The sequence below is a fragment of the Microtus oregoni genome, unplaced genomic scaffold (genome assembly GCF_018167655.1).
Source record: "Microtus oregoni isolate MIOR12 unplaced genomic scaffold, Mior012 000002F_ref0000024, whole genome shotgun sequence".
NCBI classification, from domain to species: Eukaryota; Metazoa; Chordata; class Mammalia; order Rodentia; family Cricetidae; genus Microtus; species Microtus oregoni.
This window is the reverse complement of record NW_024543061.1, coordinates 35,567,543-35,591,845: the sequence shown is the minus strand read 5'-3', so window position 1 is coordinate 35,591,845 and position 24,303 is coordinate 35,567,543. Positions and strand designations below refer to the sequence as shown.

The following is a 24,303-nucleotide window of genomic DNA, read 5'->3' as shown; positions in this document are numbered from 1 at the left end:
GCATGTATGTCAATGCACCATGTGTGTGTGATGACCTCAGAAGTAAGAAGAGGGCACTGGATCCCCTGGAACTGGAGTTACAGACAGCTGTTTGCCACCACATGGATGCTGAGAATTGAACCTGGGTCCTCTAGAAGAACAGCCAGTGTTCTTAACCCTTGAGCCATCTCTCCAGCCTTTCGTCATCCTTTTTATTCTTCAACAACATGAGACAAAGAATTTGAGAGCCACTACCTCAGGACATTTGCTGAATGATGATCTTCCAGCATTTTAACCCCTGGGTCAAGTCAAGTCCGTAAAGAGTCCAGAAAGGTTTCCCCACCACGATCTTGATGCCCCTTGCTCATCAAATCCCTCCTTCCTCTCTTTGACTGAACTCTGGGAGCTCAGCCTGGTGCTTGGGTGTGGATCTCTGGAGGGTGGGGTGGAGGGGAGGTGGAGGAAGCAGATGGACAGAAGAGAGAGGGAGCTGTGGTTGGTATGTAAAATGAATAAAAAAATTTTTAAAAGAGTTCAAAAAGGCTGCTATTCTCAAAGATTCTGCATTATCAAGAACTAATAGGGGGCTCAATGGGTAACAATGTTGCTGCACAAGCATAAGGACCTGGGTTCAAACCCCCAGCATGCACATAAAAAGCCGGGTGTGACCACTTGTGTACATGTAACCCCAGCACTGTGGAGCATGGAAACCTGAGGACTGTGGGGAGTTTGTATGCTGCCACCTAGCTCTAGGTTCAAGAGAGACCCTAGAGAATCCAGCATTTCTTAGATCTCATAAACATGCTCAGCAAAGTAGAAGGATAGAAAGTCAAGATATAAAAATCAACAGCCTTCCTACAAACCAAAGCAAAGACGCCGAGAAAAAAAAAGAAACAAAAACATAATTTACAACTGCTTCAAAAAATTAAATTAAAAATAAATACTGTGGAATAAAACTAACCCAAAAAGTGAAATACCCTACAATGAAATCTTTAAACAATGGAAGAAGCAGTACCCTAGTTACTTCCCAGCCTGCTACCCTCTTGCAGTATACTCAGTAAACTGTTTCAACACACATACACACAAAAAGAAAGAAAAGGAAAAGATAAAAAAAAAAAAAAACACTGAAGGAAGAAATCAGAAGTTGCCAGAAGATAGAGACATCAGACCGATCTCCTGTGTTCATGTTTCAGAGAACTAATATTTTGAAAGCATTTATTTTACCAAAAGCGTTCTATGGATTCAGTAAAATCCCCATCAGGATTTGAAAATCATGTTTCATAGAAATAGGAGGGGAAAAAAATCTTAAAATTTATATGGAAGCAGAAAAGGTCCAGAGTAGTCAAAGCAATACTAAACAAAAAGAACAACACTAGAGGCCCCAGCATCGCAGACTTGAAGTTATACCACAGACATGGAAATAAAGGCAGCATGGGACTGGTACAAAAGCAGACACATAAGTCAATAGAACAGAACAAAGCAACCAGACATAAACCCAGAGCTACAATTACCTGATTTTTACAAAGATGCCAAAAATTCACACTGAAGAAAAGCCCATCTCTTCAACAAATAGTGTTAGCAAAACTGAATGTCCGCATGGAGAAGAATGAAGCCAGATCCCTTCCTCTCACCCTTGCAGGAATCAACACCAAAGGGAACAAAGACCTTAACATAAGATTGGGAACTCTGAAGCTGACAGAAGACAAGGTAGGGAGAAATCTTCACAATATCAGGATAATAAAGACCTTAACATAAGATTGGGAACTCTGAAGCTGACAGAAGACAAGGTAGGGAGAAATCTTCACAATATCAGGATAATAAAGCTGAGCCCAATGGCTCACACCCATGATCTTTGCACTCAGGGAGCAGAGGCAGGAGGATCAGAAGTTCAAGGTCATCCTTGGCTATGAAGTGGATTAGACAGCCTGGGCAAAGAGAGAAACTATCTTAAAAAAAATAAAAGTTCGGGTCACAGACAGCACTTTAGGAATAAGATTTAGTCACTATAGAAACAGTGACAACAACTGACAAATGGGACTTCAGGAAATTAAAGGCTTCTGCACAGCAAAGGACAGACACTCACATGAAGACACAGCCTACAGAATGGGAGAAAGTGTTTGCCAGCTTCACACTGGATGCAGGATTCACATCTATACAAAGAACTCAAAAGACTAAACCAAGAAATCAAACCTAATCAACAAAAGGGCTAATGAAAAGAGCAAACATTCTCAAAGGATGAGGTATAAACAGCCAATACACATATGAAATAACACTCACCCTCCCCTCTCCCCTGCCTTGTGAGCGGTGCAGACAGGAAGTAAGGCCACTGGGGTCTACCCAGCTCCCTCCAATCTCTTTCACTCTGAAGCTCTGGTGAGGTAAGCAGCTCACTGACTACTGCACACCACCATGAAATTCAACCTCACCACAGGCCCCAAAGCAAAGGGACCAACCAACCATGGACCAAAACTGTGAGTAGAAATCAACTTTTCCTCTTTGTTCAGTTTGTTATGTCGAGCATCTAGTTACTGAAACTCAAAACTAGCTGATACAGGGTTTCCGAACACCTGCAACACCACGAACAGGTCGTGCACCACACTTGCCACTTGTAAGTGGCTGCTGTGACAGCAGGCATCCATTACAACCTCATAAGACCACATCATCCCTGGCTCCACTGTCAGCAGAAATACCCTATGTCTGCACAGCTATGTTAGACAAGAGGTGACGATTCAAACAGCACTAGAAACAGCACAGTAACTAACACGTGAAGCTACTCTATTAGAACTGTCACCTCCTACGTCTTCAAAGTGCCACTTCAACCCAAGGACAGTTCTGCTCTTCCACCACCCACAATATCTGGGTTTCCCTACTCAGTGAGGCATCTGGCATCTAGTGGGTAGAGGCCAGGATGCTGCTAAACATCTCCCTCTACATGGGAGAGGGAGCAGGTCCAGAAGTCCTGCTCAGGAGACACAGGTGTACCTCTCTATCCTTGCTGGCCCCTCATCCCTGCGACTGGACATGCTACTCAGCAGTAGTCTAAACTAGAGGCAAAATTTGCCCATGTCAAGTTTTGAGACTCAAGTTTTCATCATTTTTGGTTTAAGGCTTGAACTTAAACGTAAGCTACACTTTCTTAACCTTTTCTTTGTAGCAAGCAACGTCACAGTCCTGGAAGAGACAGGGCTCACCACTGCAGTTTACCTACCCACTCTAGGCAAATGCACACTGATTAAAGCTGGCTGAGCTGGTGATGAGGGGCTAAGGGAAGCAGAGCTCAAGAGATGAGAACCATGGCTGAGCAAAGGCTCCAGCGAGGAAGGGATCAAAACAACAGGAAGGTGGAGACCTGCAGAACCTAGGGCAGGCAGTTCCCTACCAACTGACCCCTTGCAGGGATATGGGTCCATACCCCAAAACCTGGATAAGTACAGCTGGGGACACAGGCACACTGGAGACTTGGGAGGGGCTAAGTGGGCAGGCCAGGAAGCTCTGGGGACTGCCAGCACCAGCACCAGCACCAGCACCAGGATAAACAGGACCATACCCAAAGCATTGTCCTGGACACTCTCCAGACCCCTTCAGATGTACGAACACAAATCAATGTGGGCACCCTACTGAGCTCCTCACACGTGTAAACACAGATCTGTGTCACCGGCACTCTCCTGAGCTCCTCACATAATTCTGAGGGAGGCATTGTTTTGTACTCGTCTCAAAAAGAAAGAAAATGAGAGGAGACAGTTCAAATAACTTGCCTAGGGCCACACAGGTGTCAGGTGCTGCAGCTGAGGCGCATCCAGACAGGCGACCTCACCGCCTGTGCATCCACCTACCACCCCAGTCTCCCGCCAGCATTTCTAGACATTTATGGGCACTTGGCTCCACAGCTCCCAGCATCTGTACCTGTGGACAAGACGTTTTATCAAGTTTGAATGACAACACTTAGACAAGGAAAAACATTAGGCAAGCTCGGGGTCCGCTGCTAAGAAACCAGATGTGGCTGTTGTCAAAGGCTAGTCACTGCTCTTGGGAAATGGTCTTCGCCCAGCATGGGCCTCTGAAGCAAGCTTGCTTTTCCCAGTCACAGCCTCCCGCTTACACATGAACCCTGACAGACAAAGCTGCAGTTGTCACTCTCTCTGCAGCTGGAGCCAAAGGCGCTCTTGTGTCCTTTGACACAGCCCTCTTCTCCAGCCAGAGTGGGAGGTGTAGCAACAATTCCAGAGCACAGTAAAGATCTGCATCTACTCCAACTCGGAACAAAACTCAGACTTTAAAGTAACTAGTATATAAACTAACTTCACATTTCACTTCATTTTAAATCAAAAGCCCATGCTGCAATTGACTCAGGGAAAATGGAAATTCGGAGTTAAAATTTCAAAATAAGTCCATTTTCACCTTACTGGAAACGCTGCTTTTCTTATTTTTTTTTAATAAACTCTATTTTCCATCTCGGATTCAAATATTCTGAGCAAAGAATAAATCTGCCATTTGATTCTTGAAGCTCAAAAGCTGACCCAATACTAAACCCGTATAGGTTTTGATTTATGGATGAGAGGAAACTTGGAGTTTTTTAAATGCTGTCATTTCCAAATCTGCTTAGAAACGCGAGCTGAATTGTAAAATAAAATCTATACTGTGCTAGAGAAACCCGTCCACACCTACAGAGGCGGAGGTGCAGATCAACAAGACGCTACAGTCCAATGCTCGTGTGTGTGTGTGTGTGTGTGTGTGTGTGTGTGTGCGCGCGCGCACGTGCAGGATCCCAGCAGCACTGGGTGAGTCAGTACTAGTCTGTGTCTGTGAGCACAGGTGCTATCACATGTCCTTCTAATTTCTCTCTAGGAAATGCCACTGTCCTATGTACGGTTTTTAATGAACCAAACTGCCAGAGGCACTCTTCTTCAGAACAAGGGAAACTGCACAAGTCATGGTGGTGTCCCCAAGGAGACAGATGGAAATTCTAAATTTTAGTAAGAAAAATAGAAATTAGCATAAGTAACAAACCAACGCTTTCTCTACGAAAGTGACTTTCATCCTCCAGTCAGAACACACCTTCTTCCCAAACAATTCCACCAACTGGAGAGCTCGTTCAATCCACCACCCTGGGAGTGGGCTGCCCACGTTCCTCGGTATCATATACCAAATGTCTAAAGACAGCCGGCAGACGGAAAGAAAGCAGAGCAGATGCCCTCAGAACTCCCACCAAAGTAAGTAGTCAGCTGTCTGGTTTTGGTTTAGTCTTAGGTTATGGAGCAGATAATGGAGGAAGTCAGCAACTCAAAACTGCCAAACCAAAAATACAAAAGTTTTCAAAAAAGGAAGTAGTTTTCACGTTCTAATTCTGGATGTTAGTTGTTGAAACCACTAAATACAATATGAAAAGATTACATAAGAATTATGCAAACAAAAAATTTGCTTATGACTAATTCATGATTTCCTTTAGAAAGGAGAAAGTTCAAATCATATTACCATGTCAATTTAACAAAAACCTGGCCACTGCAAAGAGTCTCCCACACTGTGGTCAATGGCCTGCTCACTTAATGTAATATTGGTAATGGCTGAATTCCAGTGTAACAAAAAGGAAATAAAGAAAAAAAACCAGCCTGGAAGTCTACTGGAGTTCACTGTAACAGGATTTGAGCTATAATTAAATTTGATTAGTTTGGTTCAAACCTCAAGTTCAAAAGAATTATCAGCATGAATGGATGAAAAGCCCTTTTACACGGGCATTTTGGAAATATGAAAAGGGCTGACACAGCAAGCATCAAAGACTTTAAAAGCAATTGACCCTTCCCAGAGCAGAGGAGAAAGGCTAACAGCTGAAACTCAGATGCTGCGTGAAAAGAAAATAAAGATCCAGATGGCTCCAAAGCTTGGCAGTTTGTTAAATATTAAATACTATTATTTTTAACAGGAACTGGCCTATTGATGGCCCAAATGGGTCATCAATAAAATGTGAAAAAGTCTGATTCTGCCCTCTGAAAAACTGAACCAAATAAACTATCCGTTTTCCAAAACCTAGCAGCACGAGGACACTTCTCAAGGGCTTCCACAAACAGCTATGACGGCATTTAAATAAGCACAGTGTCCAGTAAAAACTAAAGCACTAACACCCCAGTCAAAAACTCCAAGAAAGCAGTTTCTTACAAGAAAGAAGTTCAGGAAATCTAACAAATATCAGGAGACACCACATGCTCACTCCCGACATGAACCTATGCCACCACACCCTACATACCTCCCATCACACGGGGTACTGAGAAAGACGACTCAATACAACTAGCGCACAAACACAGCCTATGGTAGCCTTCTAGTGGCTGGCAGTTCACGTGGGGCTTACAGACAATTATAAACAACTATATAAGCATGGCATATATATATATATGAAAGTGTGCTGGGGGCCTAAATATATGCACACACAAGCAACATGGGCATCCACATCCACATAGCTGTCAGATGAGCTGTATGTGTTAAAGTGTAAGCATATAATAAGTGTGTGTGTTTATGTGTGGTCATGTACACACACACGGGCCTCACAGTTTACATACCCTGGATTTTTCAATAGCACTTGTGCGTTTTTATGTTAAAGCATGTTCCTTGTTACTGTAACCACAAGCCTGGGAAGGGGGAGAGCAGGCTGCTGGTCAAGCATTGGGAACACTGTGCCAAATGAAGCAGGTGTGAGCTATCTCAGAGATGAAAGCAATTTTCCAGACACTACCACCATCCTATGAAGCCTTCCTGACATGGGCAATTCCCTTCCTCTCTGTGAAGCACATCTGAGGGGTGGACATGCCTACTGGGTTTTTAGCACGGAGGAAAAGGTCGATCCAACAGCAACCTTGTTCAAAATAGAAAGAAATCAAGCAGACAGGCTGGCTAAATCTTTTCTTTTCTCAAAGTGTTTTTGGTATAATCAAAATAATTCTTCATATAATTCTTTTATCTTGAAAATTATTTTAAATCTCTTAGCTTTAAAAATTCAAAGTAGTCAACTACCAAAAACAGGGAAAAAAAAGAAAAATACATGAAGAAATCAATCATGCTGTTTATTGTCCTCTAACAACACGATGAGAAGAGAGGGTGGGTGTGAGTGTGAGCAAAGCATGTAATAAACAACCATGAACTATCAAAATAATCCGCTGCATTGTGTCTGCATGAAAAACATGTGGAGGACAACACAGGCATCAGGAGTTATCATAAACATGACAAAAACGTTACTAGAGATGAAAAAACACTTGAGCTCACCAATCCCTGCAATATTATCCACCGTTTTATTTTAAAACAGAACAAGAATGTCTTCTTTGTTTCTGGTTGTTTGGGATTTGTCTTGGTTGCTGTTTGTTTTGCTGTGCTGGGGACTGGATGGCACAGAACCTTGCATACACTAAGTAAGCTTGTGCCCCGCAGGAAATCTCTTCTCTGAATTTGGTATCATACAGTCCAGCTGCTCTCACATTTCAGCAGAACTTAAAGACGTACATGCTTACCAAGTACCCAGGTAATGCTGAAGCTGTTGGCTCAGGCACCATACCTGAAGAACCAGACTGGCATTTCCCCCTCTCTTGATAGTCAGCGCCCTGGCAATTAGAAAGACTTCTGGGCTCTGGAGCTAAGAAGGGGTTCTACAAAAAGGAACCCCAACCCAGGCAGGGAACATTCTTCAGATGTTAGAGTCCAGGACTCAGCAAACCTCTTTCTAACTGACCAGATAACAAGGAGAGCTGACTCTGCAGGCTGGGCTGTCTCTCCCACACCAGTGCAGTCTGTGCGGTGTGAAGGCAGGCCATGTAGCAGTGGCTAGGAGCCTACAGGCATTACTACCAAGACAAGTTACAGTATAGCATTTTAAAACCAACATGGTCCATGCCACCTCAAAAAGTCACAAGACAACAGATTATATTGCTGTAACTGGGACTTGGCTTCCTGGGGTCTGATATAGTGGACGGTAAAGAAAAGACATAGTGGAAGACACTTTAACCTTGTGTAGTTTGCAATGAACAAAAGGCTTTACTAAATAGAGATATCACTTCTAGAGTTAATATAAGACATGACTATTTCAATTATTTACAAGATTTTGTTTTTCTTAATTATGTAGGTGTGTCATGGTGTGCAGGTACCTGCAGAGGGTGTTGTATCCCTAGAGCTCGAGTTACAAGTAGTTCTGTGCTCACAGACATTGACACTGGGAACTGAACACACATCCTCAGCAAGAGAGTACACTCTCCTAAGGCTGTACCATCTCCTCAGTCCGTTATCTCTGATATTATCTGTAAACAGGATGCCGAGGACACTAACAGGGTTTTGATGGCACCGTTTTGCTGCACACCACACCTGGCAAGAATGAGCCTACAGCTCAACCTTCCGATCAAGGTGTGGGAGACAAAGAAAGCGAGGTTGGTCCTTATCGCCTTGGTTTTAAATGTCTCTCTCTTCATCTACTACTTACTTTCTGCCCTTTCTTAAAACAATTTCCCCAGCACTAAAATCTTCTCACATAGGACCAAAAGAGGTATAAATTATGATATGTAAGTAAACTGCTTTGTACACTGAAGTGAAGTAGTTCTAGTTATCAAATAGTTCTTAAATTTAAATATTTAGCAAGCAAGACAAGCATGTTTATCTTTACAAAGTAGGCGTCTATAATATTTAGTTATATATATATACATACATACATGTGAATAACTTTCTATGTGTTTATAAGATCATAAACATACACACATACAACATCATCTACATGTGTTCACAGCTGTCTCAGCTTTCGTAATTGAAAGTCATATTTAAATTAAGTCAATATGCTTTGGTAACTAATGAGTAAATTTTATGTAGTACCTTAAAACTATACTATACCAGCTTATTTAAAAGTAAAGAAAAATAAAAATCTGTTCACTTCTGTTCACAGATCCAAGCAGGCATTTCTAAAGAAGCTGCAGCTAATGAGCGCATGTCCAGTTCAGGATCATAGTGCTGAGTTCCAAGTCTGAGACACAGTTTGGAACATGTTTCATGTATCCTGAACCATGCATGAAGAAACAGCTGTTATTTACAGATCAAAGCAACCCCAAGGATCCTAAAACAACCAGAGTGAAAAAGGCCTAAATCTAATTTCATCCCTGTCCACACACTCCTTTGAACTAGTAATTCAGAGAATTGGTCAGTATGTTGAACTAATTAGCATGCTTAACGCTTGCCAATTTTGATGGCTCCAATTCTTTATTTTCAGAAATGGAATATAAATAACAGGCTCTTGCAGATACACATAAGCAAGTCTGAGAAAATACAGGAGCCACTTCAACTTGACAAAGTCATATATATTGAGCAATGCCTAAAACGTCTCACCATGAGACTGTCTACTATTTTAATACCTATTTACTATTCTCTAAATGGTGAAAGGGAAATCAACTCTTCGGGGTGTTGTTCTGCACGAGGTTAACTTAGTAAGCTTTTGGGTGACTATCTACTCGCTGATTGCAGCCCACCTCTAGCACCAGCTCAGCATGAGGAACTGCAGTAGGTGCCCTGCTAAAAGGCCGGGCTGGTTTAACTTGCAATGAGAGTAAGCAGAGTCGAACCTGTAAGTGAAACCCCAGACTAGGAGTCAAGAGCAAAAGGACATACCTCTATATCCACAGTTTAGCCTCAGGGCACCCTTGCCGCGGTCATTCTTATAACCTCTGGTGCTCAAATAAAAATAAATAAAAATAACCACACTAAATAGGTTAGCGGGTGTTTTACAGTGTCACCAGAACCAGTGAGGATAATGAGCACTGGGTGGGTTTTTTAAAATAATTGTTTAAATTGTCGGGCGGTGATGGTGCATGCCTTTAATCCCAGAACTCGGGAGGCAGGTGGATCTCTGTGAGTTCGAGGCCAGCCTGGTCTACAAGAGCTAGTTCCAGGACAGGCATTGGAACTGTCTCAAAATTCAAAAAAAAAAAAAAATGTTTAAATTATGATAACATCATTTCCCCTTTTCCCTTCCCTCCTTTCAACTCCTCCCACAGACCCCTCCTTGTTCTCTCAAATCCATGCCTTTTATTAACTGTTGGTGGTAGGGATGGTGCTAGTGGAGTTAATGTATGCACATGTGCATGCGTGTGTGTTTCTAGTCTATCTAACACTGATGCTTTATTCACATGATATCAACGGACCTTCGAACAAACAAACTCTACTTCAGCTTCAACTCTGCTTGCTGCTCTAACTTAAATCTTGAGTTGGGCACGGAGTTGAAGGAGTACAGTTCCAAAGGGGGCCTGTGCATGTGATCCAGGCAGGAACTCTGAGTGTAGCCCTTAGTACCACTTGAAACAAACATTCCAGCTACTAAAGATTCTGAAGACAATTAAGCAGCACACACTTTACTAGGATGCTTCCCAGTATCGGTCTGCCCATCTCACGCTTCCTCCTGCTAGGAACTCTTGTAAAAGCATTACTGCAAATCCAACTCATTCAGAGAGAAGACTGATGGAGGAAGGTCATTGGTTAATTAATAAAGAAACTGCTTGGCCCTGATAGGTTAGAACATAGGTGGGTGGAGTAAAGAGAACAGAATGCTGGGAGGAAGAGGAAGTGAGGTAAGACGCCTCAGACATATGCCTTAGCTCTGCTCTCTGGGGCAGATGCAATGAAGCAAGCTGCCAGGTCAGACATGCTGAATCTTTCCCAGTAAGAACTGGTGCTACACAGATTATTAGAGATGGGTTGATTGGGATATCAGAATTAGCCAGTAAGGGCTAGAGCTAATGGGCCAAGCAGTGTTTAAAAGAATACAGTTTGTGTGTTGTTATTTCTGGTGTAAAGCTAGCCGTGCGGGAGCCAGGCGGGATGAAAAGCAGGCCTGCAGCTCCCACAACAGAAGGCTCACTCTGGGCCAGCGACTGCTGAGTGCTGCACTCGTCAGCACCTGACATGTTCCCCTACAAGGAACTGACTCTGTGCCCCACTGGTGCTATAACGAGTCCAAGTGAACTAACACTATGCAGCAACCACACCAGGGATATTAATTGTTCTCGCAACGTGGTCAGCCCCTCAGCTGTAAGACACAAGAAGAACAGCTACAGTTAGCTGCTCTTGCATGAAAAGCCCCCCATGAATTCCAGGCTGTAACCTGTTCCTTCCAATAGGTCAATGTCAAGATTAGTGTGACTACATGGTAACCTAACAATAACTTGGAAACATTAGTGGCTTAATCTCCACAAGAAAATATTATTTTGTGAATCGAAATTAGAAAAAGAACTGTCCTGGCTCACTGATGTACATATCAACAGTACAACAACTCAAGAAAAAGCAGACATTCTCATGAAAAGGTAGGAAATATAATAAGGTTTGGAATGGTTTTAGTCCGCCTTTCCTATCCATTAAAAAAGAATCAGGGGTGGGAGGGGGGAATCCAGAAGACAAAAAATTTGGAAGATTTTTTTTAATCAGCAGCCTACTCTGCCAGTTAAAAAAGGAAAGGAAAATTCCCTAGACAATCAAAGCAGCAACTTTCAAGCTAGATGTTGAGAGACGGGCAAACAGATTCCTGAGCATGATAAGAAAGCAAAGACACTGCCTGGAGAGAATGAGGAGGAAGCACATGGCTGTTAACACAGAACCACAGACATCATCAACTGCTGGACAAGAGCGCACCTCGCCCCTGAAGAAATATCACCTCAAAATATAAAAAACAAACCATGAGACTTTTAGAAGAAAATAAAAACTGAATTTTGCAAACAATGGAATACCACTCTGCGACAAGGAACAACTGACAGACACAAGAAGACTCTAAGGCGTTCTTCCTCCTGTGTAATATACCAGAAGCCAGTCTGGGAAATGGATAAAAACACTAGCATGTAACCCTGATGACACAAGTTCAGATCTCCAGAACACATGGAAAACACAAACACCGAGGCAAGGTGTGAAGTGGAGACAGGTGAGTCACCGCTGCAAACAAACAAAAGACCCATGTAAACAACGCGGAAGGCTACAACTAGCACCCAAGACACCTGTCTCAAACAACAGGAAGGCTACGACTAGCACCCCAAGACACCTGTCTCAAACAACAGGAAGGCTAGGACAAACAGCCAAAGCTATCCTCTGACCTCCACAGAGGAGCCTCAGCAAGCACTTCTCTCACAGAGACATTTTGTCTGCAAGTATGTCTGTGTGAGGAAACGTCTGTGTGAGGGGCTGCAGAGGTGGTCACTGGTCACACTGGCTGCTCTTACAAAGGACCGGAGTTCAATTCCCAGCACCTACATGGCAGCAACTATTTATTGTTGTCTGAGATAAATATATAGAAATTGAATGGTATAAAAGTTCCTTCTGTTTGTGTGTTGCTTTCATTGGTTAATGAATAAAGAAACTGCCTTTGCCTAGTTGATAGGGCAGAACTTAGACAGACGGAGAAAACAACAGAATGCTGGGAGGAAGAAGGGCAGAGTCAGAGAAGCCATGGATCCTCCACAGGAGAATCTCTGGTAAGCCACTGCCATGTGGCGATACACAGATTAATGGAGATGGGTTAAACTAATATGTAAGAGTTAGCCAATAAGAGGTTAGAGCTAATGGCCAAGCAGCGTTTTAATTAATACAATTTCTGTGGGGTTATTTTGGGTGTAAGCTAGCCAGGCAGCTGGGACAAACAAGCTGCCTCTCCCTTACAATTAAAGGAATATATGACTGACTTATTTTTTTTTCTGCTCCAAATAAAAGTTTATGTGTAACAATGCACCTACCACCCAGAAATTGGCTTCTAAATACACTCTTCACAAATATCGACCAAACCAACAAGGAATGGAAGTTCTCAGCAACAATAGAGGCTTAGCAGGCCTGGAGAGGCTCCCACTGACCAAACTCACGGAGCTACACAGCAAACACTGTACATACATCATGGTTACTGAGCAACGATCCCTGGCTGTGGTGATGAGGAGCAAATACCTGCGGCTACACTAAGATCCACTAAACTGCCACTCGAAACAAGTGGATTAATGGTGTGTGAATTACATCTCAATAAAGCTGTTACCCAAAACAAAAAAGGAAAGCCATGAGTCCACAGTGAAGATTTAAAAAAAATCTGAGGGTGAAAGAGGAAAACTCTTCTTCATAGATGAATGCCAAGTAATAAACTCAAAGGAAAAAGACAGTATTAGGAAAATCATCATTTTGCAATACCAATGTAATAATGTTTCGAGCAAGAAGTATCCACAGATGGTAAAACTATTAGGTGAAAGATGATTGGGGAACAGGAGAGTCACACAGCCTCATAATATCACTCCAAGGATTGCTTTACAAGGAACTGAAACATCCACGCATGGAAATCAGAGAACCCCTACCCAGGTGATCGCCTGCCGCCAGTGTTTACACAGACTACAGTGACCCACAACTAATCACAGGAAACCAGACACTCTAATGCGTGGCTCCATAGGACAAAATGTCAAAGTCATGAGGGAAATGAACACCCATGTCCGAGCTGCATCTCCCACCTTCTGAGGACATGCCGTGGTTTCACAAGTGAGACGCCCTGTGTACACTATGAACACTTTTAAATCCAAATGTCTGCAAGGATGGTGAAAACCCTTGGTAAACAAATAAGTAAATCAACAGACGAACTACACACCATGTAACTGTCACAGGACCTGTGGATCTGTCAGCCAATACGAGGCACGCTGCATGTACCCAGAAAAAAAAAAAACGGTAGGGCAGAAGGGAACACAAATACAAAGCACTTAAATGCATTTCTTTTGAACTCTAGGGTGGGAGGAGCATACAGCAAACCACACCCCACCTTCTACCCCAAAAATTCCACACTCTGATGTCTAAACACAGTATCCAAAAGCATAGGCCTAATCAAATGGCTTAAACAAAAGCCGTGTCCAAAGCAAGGAAGGAGACAGGATGGGCAGCACTGCTAACTCCTTACACTTCTTTCTTTGACAAAACAGTAAGAGCTTAAGAATTAAGTTCTAAATTTAACTTGCCATTTTTAGATTATTTTAAATTCTTTCACACAATGCCCAAACCTGGCCCTTTTATAGCTTTTAAAAATAAAAGTATTATTTTACTTTTTGTGCATGCGTCTTTTGCCTGTCAGGTATGTCTATGCACATAGCTATGGCCACAGAGGCCAGAAGAGGGGTCAAGCGCCCCAGAACTGGAGTTGCCATGTGAGGTGCTAAGAATCGAACCTGGGTCCTCTGGAAGGGGTCATCTTAACCATCAAGGCCTCTCTCTAGTCCCTGTTTTTTGTTTTTAATAATTTATAGATTTCTATCAAAGTCACTACTATGGTATAGAGTCCACACACATTCTGTTGCTGGTTATAGAATAGTCCTTGAAGCCAGTGTCCATGGGACAGGAAAAGTAGCCCAGGGGCAGAGCGGGCACCTAACAAGGCTGAGGCTTGTTCCCAGCACATGGGAAAATAGCAGCAACTACAGTACAGAATGAAAACCACCGGGCTGCAGGCAGAGGCCAGTACTGCAAAGCTGAAAGTCTAGACGTTGGCTCTCAGCTGAACTTCAAGGATTGCCTTACACATCTGCTTCCTGCCCCAGGCCCCGAAGCCTCTTGAGTCTCCTCTGACTCCTACGGCAGGCAGGATTCCATCATGACTTCTCATCACCTTGACAAGCTAAAGCTAGCACACCATCTCCCCATTTGGCCGTATGAGGTTGCCTCAGGATCATACTGAAATTCATTATATTTTTGTTGTGTTTGGGTTGGGAGGCTGAGATAAGGGGGCTGAGTTTGGGGTCAGCCTGTTCTAGATAAGGAAGCACTGTCTTCATTTGCTTTTGATTTGGATTTTTGACTTTTTTTTAGAGTTCCATGTATCCAAGGCTGGCCTCAAAAGAGATGCAAAGAGGACCTCGAACTCCTGATCCTCTCGTCTCTGCCTCCAGTTGAGTCATTACAGGCGTCTATTGCTACACCCTTTTTCTTGAGGGGAGTGGTTTTGAGATAGGGTTTCTCAACGTAGCTTCAGAGCCTGTCTTGGCACTCACTCTGTAGAGCAAGCTGGCCTCGAACTCACAGAGATCCACCTGCCTCAGCCTCCCAAGTGCTGGGATTAAAAGTGTGCACCACCACTGCCTGGCATACTACACCCATTTTTATGCAGTACTAGGGAACAAACACAGGCTTCAACTACGAGCACTCTACTAGCTGACACTGACTTTAAATTTTAAATAATAATAATAATAAATTCTGAGCATGTATGTACCAAAGCTAAAAAAACAAGTCTATGCATTTAAGTACTTTCTATCAGGAGCATAAACAATTATGAACACACTCCAATCTGAACCACTTACTAATGCCAGCAAACATTACCAAGCTTCCAGTTTCTCCTGCCTGTTGAGAGGTCCAACTTCAATAATACATAGGCCTTGGGCGCCCTCTAGTGTCTCATTCTACACCGCACGTTTCATATCAACTTAGGTAACCATTTTCAGAGAAGAAAAAATGTTTCTTACTGGTTTCTTCTTTTCCACCATTACATAATAGTTGCTTGGCTATGTACCAAAGCCATCTCAATGCCCGAGCATCAACTTTCTTACCTACTGGACATGCTGAAGCCCAGAGAAGATAGATGTCCAAGAAGTCAAAACAGTTTTAAACAAGTTTAATGAAGTTTATAGAATTCTTTAAAATTCAGATTTTGTGCTCTAGTATTAGAGAGATGGATGGTTCCTGGGTCCCCGGCACTTGAGGTTAAAAAAAAAAGCATAATTACTGATGTTTAAGAAAAAATAATCAAGATATGGCCGCATGCCTGCCTAAAAACCCAGTGCCATGGAGGACAGAGACAGGAGAATCAGCAGGGCTTGCTGGCTGCCAGCAGAGTTCCAGGCTGAGTGACAGACTCTGCCTCAAGTGATAAGCCAGACAGTGGTAGAACAGTGTCCTCCTCTGGCCTCCACGCCCATGTACACAGACACACGCCAACACACCCAAAGACACACACACACTCCCCTCCACACACCCACACACCCAAAGACACACACAGACACACTTCCCTCCACACCCACACACCCAAAGACACACACAGACACACTTCCCTCCACACACCCTCACCCATACATCCACACACGCATAGACACACACAGACACACTCCCCTCCACACACCCATACCCACAGGACAATGTGCTGTTTTCCGCTTCCGGTCTTGATCCAAGCTTTGCTGTAGTCATTTTCCTGGGATTTACTGAAAGTGAGCAATCAGTGGGCTTAAATGTGAGGAGTAAGCAAGTGACATCCTGTGACCAGGAATGCACACTTTGGGGCTTCACACACTTGACCTCAAATTCCAATCGCAACATTTCCTAGCTCTGCTGAATCAGCTCACTCATCTGAAAAAAGGCTAATGCTTTATAGTTTGAAGATTTAAAAATACATTAAGTCATTATTTCAAACTGTAGCTTTTCATTATAAGAACCCATGGAAGTCTGAGCCATATTGTCAAATCTCACAGACACAAATCTTCAAGTTCCTTCAAATAACCTTCAACCTTGAACTGCTCATAAAATTTCTGTATTTTACTTAAAATTTAATTTTCTTAATATATAAATGTTGTTTCTCTCTTAGCCCTAGAAATATGGAATTAGTGCAGACAGTAAGATTATACCAGTAATAGGACTCGAGACTTTTCAAGCTCTAGTGTTCAATGACCATACTTGGCATTTATCTGATGAAGGATCCTCTTTGCAAAACAAATTATATATTTTATATGTAATTTCAGAAAATAGTTGTTCAAGAATATGTGTGTGGGCATGTGTCTGTATATTTCATGGCTGTGTGTGTGTGTGTGTGTGTGTGTGTGTATGTATGTGTGTTCATCCCTTCCTCAGGAGCAACCTTAATAGAAATGAAGATAAGGTTATCTGTAGAAGACTAAAGAACACCAGAAAAAGTATATTAAGAAAAAGAAGACAGAAACTGACTGCGCTGGATATGGAAAAGAGCGGGCTGGTGGGAACTAGAGATGTGCCGGAGAAGTGCGTGAGAACACCACCACTGTTCACCCTCGCACTTTGTTTATTGTGCGTGTGTCTGTGTGCACTGAGTACCGTGGCACATGTGTGGAGGCCGGAAGACAGCTCAGGGAGCCCACTCTCCTTTCACCATGGGGGTCCCAGGAATCAGCTCAGGCTGCCAGACCTCATCAGCTGGGCCATGTGGCAGGCCTAGGCATTTCTGGAGCTTTAAGGTGAGAATAGAATTTGTCCCAAGAATAGGAAAGAAAACAGCAGCTGGCTTCTGTGCACAGGACCTCACAACGCAGACAGTAAAGGACTAAAGTTATTTTTTTCTACATTAATTTTACTGAATTGTTCTGTTTAGAAATATTTACTGAAGAGACTGTGGAAAGTGTAGGCTAAAATCCAAGCTGCAGCACAGTGACGTCAAGATCTTACACTAAAGGATTAACTGAATGATTTATCCTTCTTTCTTCACAGGTCTCTAGCAGTTACTATAATGCAAATGCAATTAAGTGACTCTTCCTATAAACCTGTGTAATTAAAGGGGAAATTTTATTGTCATTTGTTTAATATTCCCATTAATAAGAATGTCTTAGTACACGTTTACTGAATAAGAAAGCAATGGACAAATTCCAAGGACAAACAGGGATTTTCTTTTCTTTTCCCATGAAGCCAACATTATGGAATTTAAACAGATGTTCTATTTGGTCATAGTTAATAAAATGAATTCTGGAGGATTAAAATGGGGCCCAGTGTGTTTGCACTCGATTATCACTGGAAGACAACTTCGCGTTGAAAGTTTGCAAAGGCTGCTGGCCATTCTGCACTGGACAATCACTGGGCTGGAGATCAGCGAATGCCTACAGCTTCCTTCTCCAGCAAAGCCAGACTAACAAAAATCATTTTTCTAAGGGTTAAGAAAATTGAAATCTTGGAAAAGTATGTCCCACTTGGAATTTCAGTGCCTGGCAAGCGTGCAGGTCACAATGCAGCGTATCATTGGGAGAGCCACTGCCTGGCTGTCTCCAGCCCTGATTAGAGCTTGCCTCGCCCTTCAGAGATGAACGTGGTGTCTGGTAGCATGGGAACGAAACAGAACAGATCTTAATGGAAGGAGGAAACCAACACAAACTATTGAGTGCCTCTGTGTAGGCTCTCTGTGCTAGAGAATCAGCAGACAAAGAGAGAAAAGGCAAGAGAAATGCAGATTACCTATAAAAAATAAAATTAAAAAAGAAAAAATAACCACTGGAAATAGAATGGAGAAACCAAAGATGAAGCAAAGAGGCAAATCAAAGACATAATGTCAAGACACACACTGCAGCACACAGCTAAGAAGAAACCCTCTGATCAGAGAGTAAAAAGTACAACCAAGAAGCTGGGAAGCAGTGGCCAGCCCTAACAGCGGCGCGTGGTGAAGTTCAGGAGCGGCTGTTTCACATCATCCTCCTAAGAGGACACAGAAGGGCCAGGACTCGCTCAGAAAGTCTCTCGGGCTGAAGACGCACCTCAGCCTACAGCCTGCTTGCCAACCAAGTCAAGCCCTGAGAACAACCCTAGCAAAGCAGAAGGCTTTCTTTGATGGGTCACTATGCTGGCTAATACTCTGTCAACAGAGATACAAACTGCAGTCACCCGAGAAGAGGGACCTCAACTGAGCAAACGCCTCTGCCCGATTGGTTATGGGCAAACCTGTGCTGCCTTTTCTTGACTGATAGTTGATGTGGGAGAACCCAGCTCACTTTGAATGTGGCCACCCCTAGACAGGTGGTCCCGGATGTAGAAGAAAGCAGGTTCAGTAAGCCATGGGGAGCGTGCCAGTAGCAGCATTCCTTCATGGGTTCTGCTTCTGTTTCTGCTTGAGTGAGTTCCCTCAATGATGGACGACGTGGAAATGTCAAATAAACCCTTTTCTCCCCATGTTGCTCTTGGTCAGAATTTTTTTAATCATAGCAATAGAAAGCAAACTAAGATGTGTTCTTATTTGAAAATGCAAATTAGCTTTTTATAGTAAATTAGCAACGGAATTTTTAAAAATCACAATTTTTCCTGACCTTATGTTAATGATTTTAGAAAGTTCAAACATTAGGGTAACTCTACTCCACACTATGTTTACAATGATAAAACTCCCCTCTCGCAGATATTTGGATGAAGCATCTTGACCCTAGTCCTGGGCCCCTCTTTCCAACACCTCCTATCATGAACCACAGTTAAACATTCAAATGTAGACAGAACCAAGCGGCTTCAAGTCAGCTTTAATCTGGGTGTCCTGTAGGCTGTCCTAGTGTCCACCTTACCTAAGAGTTCAGTAGGACAGAATGCAAAGCTCCCGGGAAAGCAGGGAAAACTGGGGATCGGAAATAGCACTTGGCAACTGCAGAAACTTAGCTGGGGCAGAGCTGTACCCTACATGTAGGTGTCTTCTTACTGTTAAAGGCTTTTTTTCTGGTTTTGTCCCTCATACAAGCCTTGAACTAGTCATCCCCCACCTCCAACTTTAAAGACTTGATTATCAATAATACAAATTTAGATCATGTTTCTTGAGTTTCTATTAGATAAGAGGCATGAAAAAAAAAGAGATTTACATATATCCTCTGGGTTAATTCTCCAAAGATTGGTGATGATTCAAATAACCCAATAAACAAAAGAATTCTAACACACATATTAATGCATTCAGTCTTACTTAAAATTAAAACATCATTTGCAGCTCCTAGACCACTAGCACCACCAGTAAGCCTGAGGACAGGGGAGCTTCAGAATTCTCAGCAAAAAATACAGGCTGGTACTTCCACAAACTCAACTTTCTATTATCTGTCAAAATTACACATTCATATGTCTTGGCATGTAACCTACAAAAATCCCGGCACATGTCTACAAGATGGCACATAAACAGCATTACACCTTGGGGTGCATCTGTAAAGGGGTTGGCTAAGTAAATAAAGGTTCATTTGTACAATCAAGCACCATGCAATCATAAAGAATAAAATGATCCAATTTGGCTAGCAAATACCATCAGCATGAGATGGAGCCCAAAGGATGAAATGAATGGCCCTATAAGGCACTCAAGAGACTGTAACAACATGATGAATTGGGGGAAGACTCCGAGAAAGAGCAAACAACAGAACCAGAAAGGAAATTCTAAGGACAACCCATAGACATCCCTAAGGGGGATACTTGTTTCCTGACAGGAATAACAAGAGAGACTGAGTCTGCAAAGCAAGGCCATTTCCTCTGGGGTGAACTATTCAATGACTTCTACATCTCAGTTTGGGGTCTTGAATTTACAGAACAGGCTGCACTCACTATCCATTTGACCTGCTTATAAGATGTGTGTCGGGGGGAGGGGTGTCTTTATCTACCTCCAAACTATCGAGTGGCTACACTCCTGTACAAGAAGCCAGGAGTTACTCATTATTAAGATGCTAATATCTACAACCAAGACGGCACCAACAGCATCATCCCTTCAGATCCGAGCAGCAAAAGTCACAAACTGGAATTTCCTCCTCTAGGACACAAAGTCAGGCTCTTTCTGGGGCATCTCCCAAGTCTTCCCCTCTAGTCTTCTAGCAAACATGCAGCTGAGATGAGAGGTTCAATTTATCCTCCTTGCAACACCCCACCTTATCAGTGCTCTCTGAAAGCATCCTTCCTTGGCCTGAGGTCCATCTGGGAAACAGGGAATCCTGGATTCTACTTAGACATGTAACACACTCCTGTCCTAGTTCAGGCTACCACATCTACTCACCTCTCCTACTACTTCTAACTGCAAGCCTTCAAGAATCATGGCTCATTTTGTGCAGTGTGTGCATGTATATACCCTCGCATGCACATGCATGCAAGTGTGTATGCATATGTGTATGTGTGAGCATGTGCAGGTCAGAGGTCAACACCAGGTGTCTTCTTCAATCACTTTCCCCCTCATTTTTGGAACACAGTCTCTCACCAAACCTGGAATGGTCAGTTCTGCTAGGCTGGGTGACCAGTGAACACGAGAGATCTGGTTACCTCTGCTTCTCCAACCCTGGGACTATAGGCAATTGCCAATACGATCCTCTTTTGATGTCGGTACTGGGGTCCTCACTCTTGTGTAGCAGATACTTTACCAGCTGAACCACCTCCCCAGCTCTGAAGCTTGCTTTTATTATAAATGTGACAAGCGTGGTTTACACCCGGATGGGCGCCCTCTGAACTCTCACCAGCCCTAACTGCATGGTAAAGACTCCCCTGTGTACTTCCCCAACCAGACAGAGCTATCTGCACAGTGTTAAGTAGAATCTGTAGATAAAGGAATCAGCTGAACTTAACTCACTTTTAAGCTCTTTTAAAACAGATTGTTTTTCTCTGCTTTCTTTCCCCACCTAAGTCCCTCTAATTCACACTCAACAGCATTAGGCTAGTTTGTATAAAACCTTCAGGTCAATGGACCTAAAATCATCTTGCCTACACCCACAAACACGACTGTGTTCCCCACCTCCATCTTACTGCAGTAACCCCAATGCACCAAGATGCTCGGCCGTATCTAAGTTGGTCAAGTTCATGAGAAAGAAGAAAAGAGAAAAGGTGAGGTAAATAGTCTAATCTGTTGATCTTGTTCAGACTCAGTGCAAAATTCACAGAAACTTAACTAGTTCAGGAGAAGAAGAGGCAAGGTATACAATCTCTACAAAGAACAAACACAACACTGTGCGGCAGTGCCCACAAAGCCCAGAGAACGCAGACCCTGCTTCTACTGCATGGGGCTGAACTTCAAGCCCCTCATAAAGGCAGTAGCTTGTGAGGTAAAACTATCTTAAAGAAAAAATTGCACACTGAACAAATTGCATACATGTCCTGGTGGTTCTCACTAACGTTTCTGTGTGTTTCTTACTGAAACAACAAATGGGCTCTAGACAGAGATTTTATATTGCTGTCAGGCTAATGCAAGGCTTGGAACGCTTCATGATGCAAACTGTTGTTTACGGCAGACATCCCTTCTGATTTGTCTCACCTGGAGAAGCTGCATCTCATTCCGCAGTAATTCCCTCATCCCAGCTGAGGCCGTGGACAGAGCAACACCTCAGCTGAAACCAGCTCTGAAGGAGCCTTGATGAGCACGCACAATGCACAAGACCCCAATCAAACTGCCAGCAAAGCTCTGCCACTCTGAGTAAACAAAGTCATCTCAGTAAGGTCACACGATTCACGAGGATTGCAGCCAAAAAATTAATTACTAGCACGACATATGTCAAAACAAGTTTCTGAGAGGAGGGAACACAGTTGTGAGCATGTGTTTTATCTCTTTGTATGCAAAACTAGCACTCTCTGGAATGGAAATATATTCATTTATTCAGCCCTTTTCAGAAAAATTAAAAAAAAATGTTGATTACTCTTTCCTCCACTCTTTCCTGCACGCAGGTGTAAGAGAAGCAAAGAATACAGGTATCGTGAGTCAGAAAGGAAGGGCAGAAGGAGACTCATTCATGTGAGCTTTCTCAGACAATAGCAACAAATGCGGAACACTACGAACGATGAACATTCTGTTTGCCAAAAAGGGAGCTGTCAGGCTCCACAACAAGGCACAGTGCAGGTCGCTACCTCCTGAAAACCAAAGGCCTAGGCCACACTACACACAGCCTGTAAGCCACAGGGAGTTTTCAAAAGATGATCAATATTCTCCTAACTCCCACATTATTTACATTAGAAATACTTTTGCAAGTTAAAATGTTTCAGTCGCAGGACTCCAAGAAGAGGAGGAAACATCAGCCAGTTCTTCCCTCTGTCATGGAAAACTGTGTCCCATACTAAAACCGTTTCTCACACCTCACTGTGTAAAAATTCAGTCTCCCTGCTGGAAGGCAAAGACTAAAGCATGTTGTCTACAGTATCTAGTGACGTCATTACTGAGGGCCAAGTACAGCATGTCAGTTAGAAGGCCCAAGATGAAAGCGCTGGACTTCTCTCCGCTACATTTCACACGGGGGAACCAAAAGCTACCTCCCTGTGGTGGGCTTCTTACATAGCCGATCTTGCCGTGTTAGTCCTTACTATTTCAGCTAGCAGACCCTCAGCCAGAATGATAAGAGACACCAGCTGCCCGGCAAACCATCACGAGTGTTCTTCTACATGGAAGAACCAAGGTGCAGCTAAGCAGTTCCTGAGTGACGGCCTTCTCCTCCTGACTCTAAAGAAGCATAGGGTCACCAATCAAAGCCCACCCCTGCTTTGGGACTTCAGGAGTAGTAGTAACTGGGTTACCTCTCTCAGAACTGTGCTTTTATAGCCTCGGTACAGTCCTTGGATCCCCTGAAACAAACAAAAGCCAAGTGATCAGAAAATTGAAGAACATTCTAGAAAGAGACCTGCCTGCTCCAAAATTTGAGTTCTAAGACATTGCTTAGCCATAGTTTTCTAAAGTTAAACATAATAAACTGGTTTAAAGCACACAAGCCTGCAGTTAGCTCCCCTGAAGTTGACATCTCTAATAATGAAATAATATATATGTATTAAGTAACAGTGTTTATCTTTTGGAAACATTTACATTGTATACATTTCCAAAAATCAGTCCATCATTTTTTAATGTAAGATGAGGACTTATTTCAGAAATTGGTCAATAATCTCTCAAAAAGTATGTATTAAAGATAAGCCTAGTGTTATGTGCTTAAGTACACACATAGTCCAGTGAGCAGTCCATAGGACTGACCTCATTCCTACAGATGGTAACAGACCAGAAAGATGAGGGATTTGGTGGCATACACCTGTCATTCCAGCACTCAGGAGGATGAGGAAGAAGACTGAATACCAGCCAGTGTCACACAGGAAGTCCCCATCTCCAAAACAAAGATAAAGAATAACTTTTTCTTTAAACCTAAACTAAGATTGGCTCACATAATTTAAGGAAAGCAGAAAAAAAAAAAGAGAGAGAGAGACACACATGATGGCAGAAGCCACAGCCACAGCCCAGGCAGCAACAATGAATAACCCCAGGAGTTCAAGGCCAACCTGAGCAACACAGCAAGACTTTTACTCATATATCAAAGCAAACTAGAACAACAGAGGCTTCCGCTAAACTGATTAAGGACAACAGAAACATGCCTAGTGTCAGACATGTGCCCAGGGAGGGTAGCTCTGACCACTGCCAACACTGATCAGAAAGAGAAAGAACATTTACTTAAGAACATTACTTTAAGGGTCTCATGATGCAGCCCTGATTGGCCTGGAACCCACTGTGTAAGCCAGGCTGGCTTCAAAACTTAGGAAGCTCACCTGCCTCAGCCTCCAGAGTGCTTGGATTAAAGGCATGTGCCCCCATGCCAGAGGAGAAATGACAATTTCACGTAACATTATGATGCTGGCAATGATTACCAGCCCACTATTGTATCTTAT

General features: G+C 43.0%; 1 protein-coding gene across 4 annotated transcripts in view; it reads right to left on the bottom strand.

Moving 5' to 3' along the window:
- Positions 1 to 24,303, bottom strand: part of Slc25a26 (solute carrier family 25 member 26) — a 122,265-nt gene that overhangs the window by 59,227 nt on the left and 38,735 nt on the right. For 3 of the 4 annotated variants that reach the window (XM_041632643.1, XM_041632631.1, XM_041632651.1), the window contains one exon: positions 23,176 to 23,223. The exons of the other annotated variant lie outside the window; for it this stretch is intronic. In XM_041632643.1, coding sequence (XP_041488577.1) covers positions 23,176 to 23,223 — 48 coding nt within the window. The remainder of the gene's footprint in view (positions 1 to 23,175; positions 23,224 to 24,303) is intronic. 4 annotated transcript variants of the gene reach the window in all.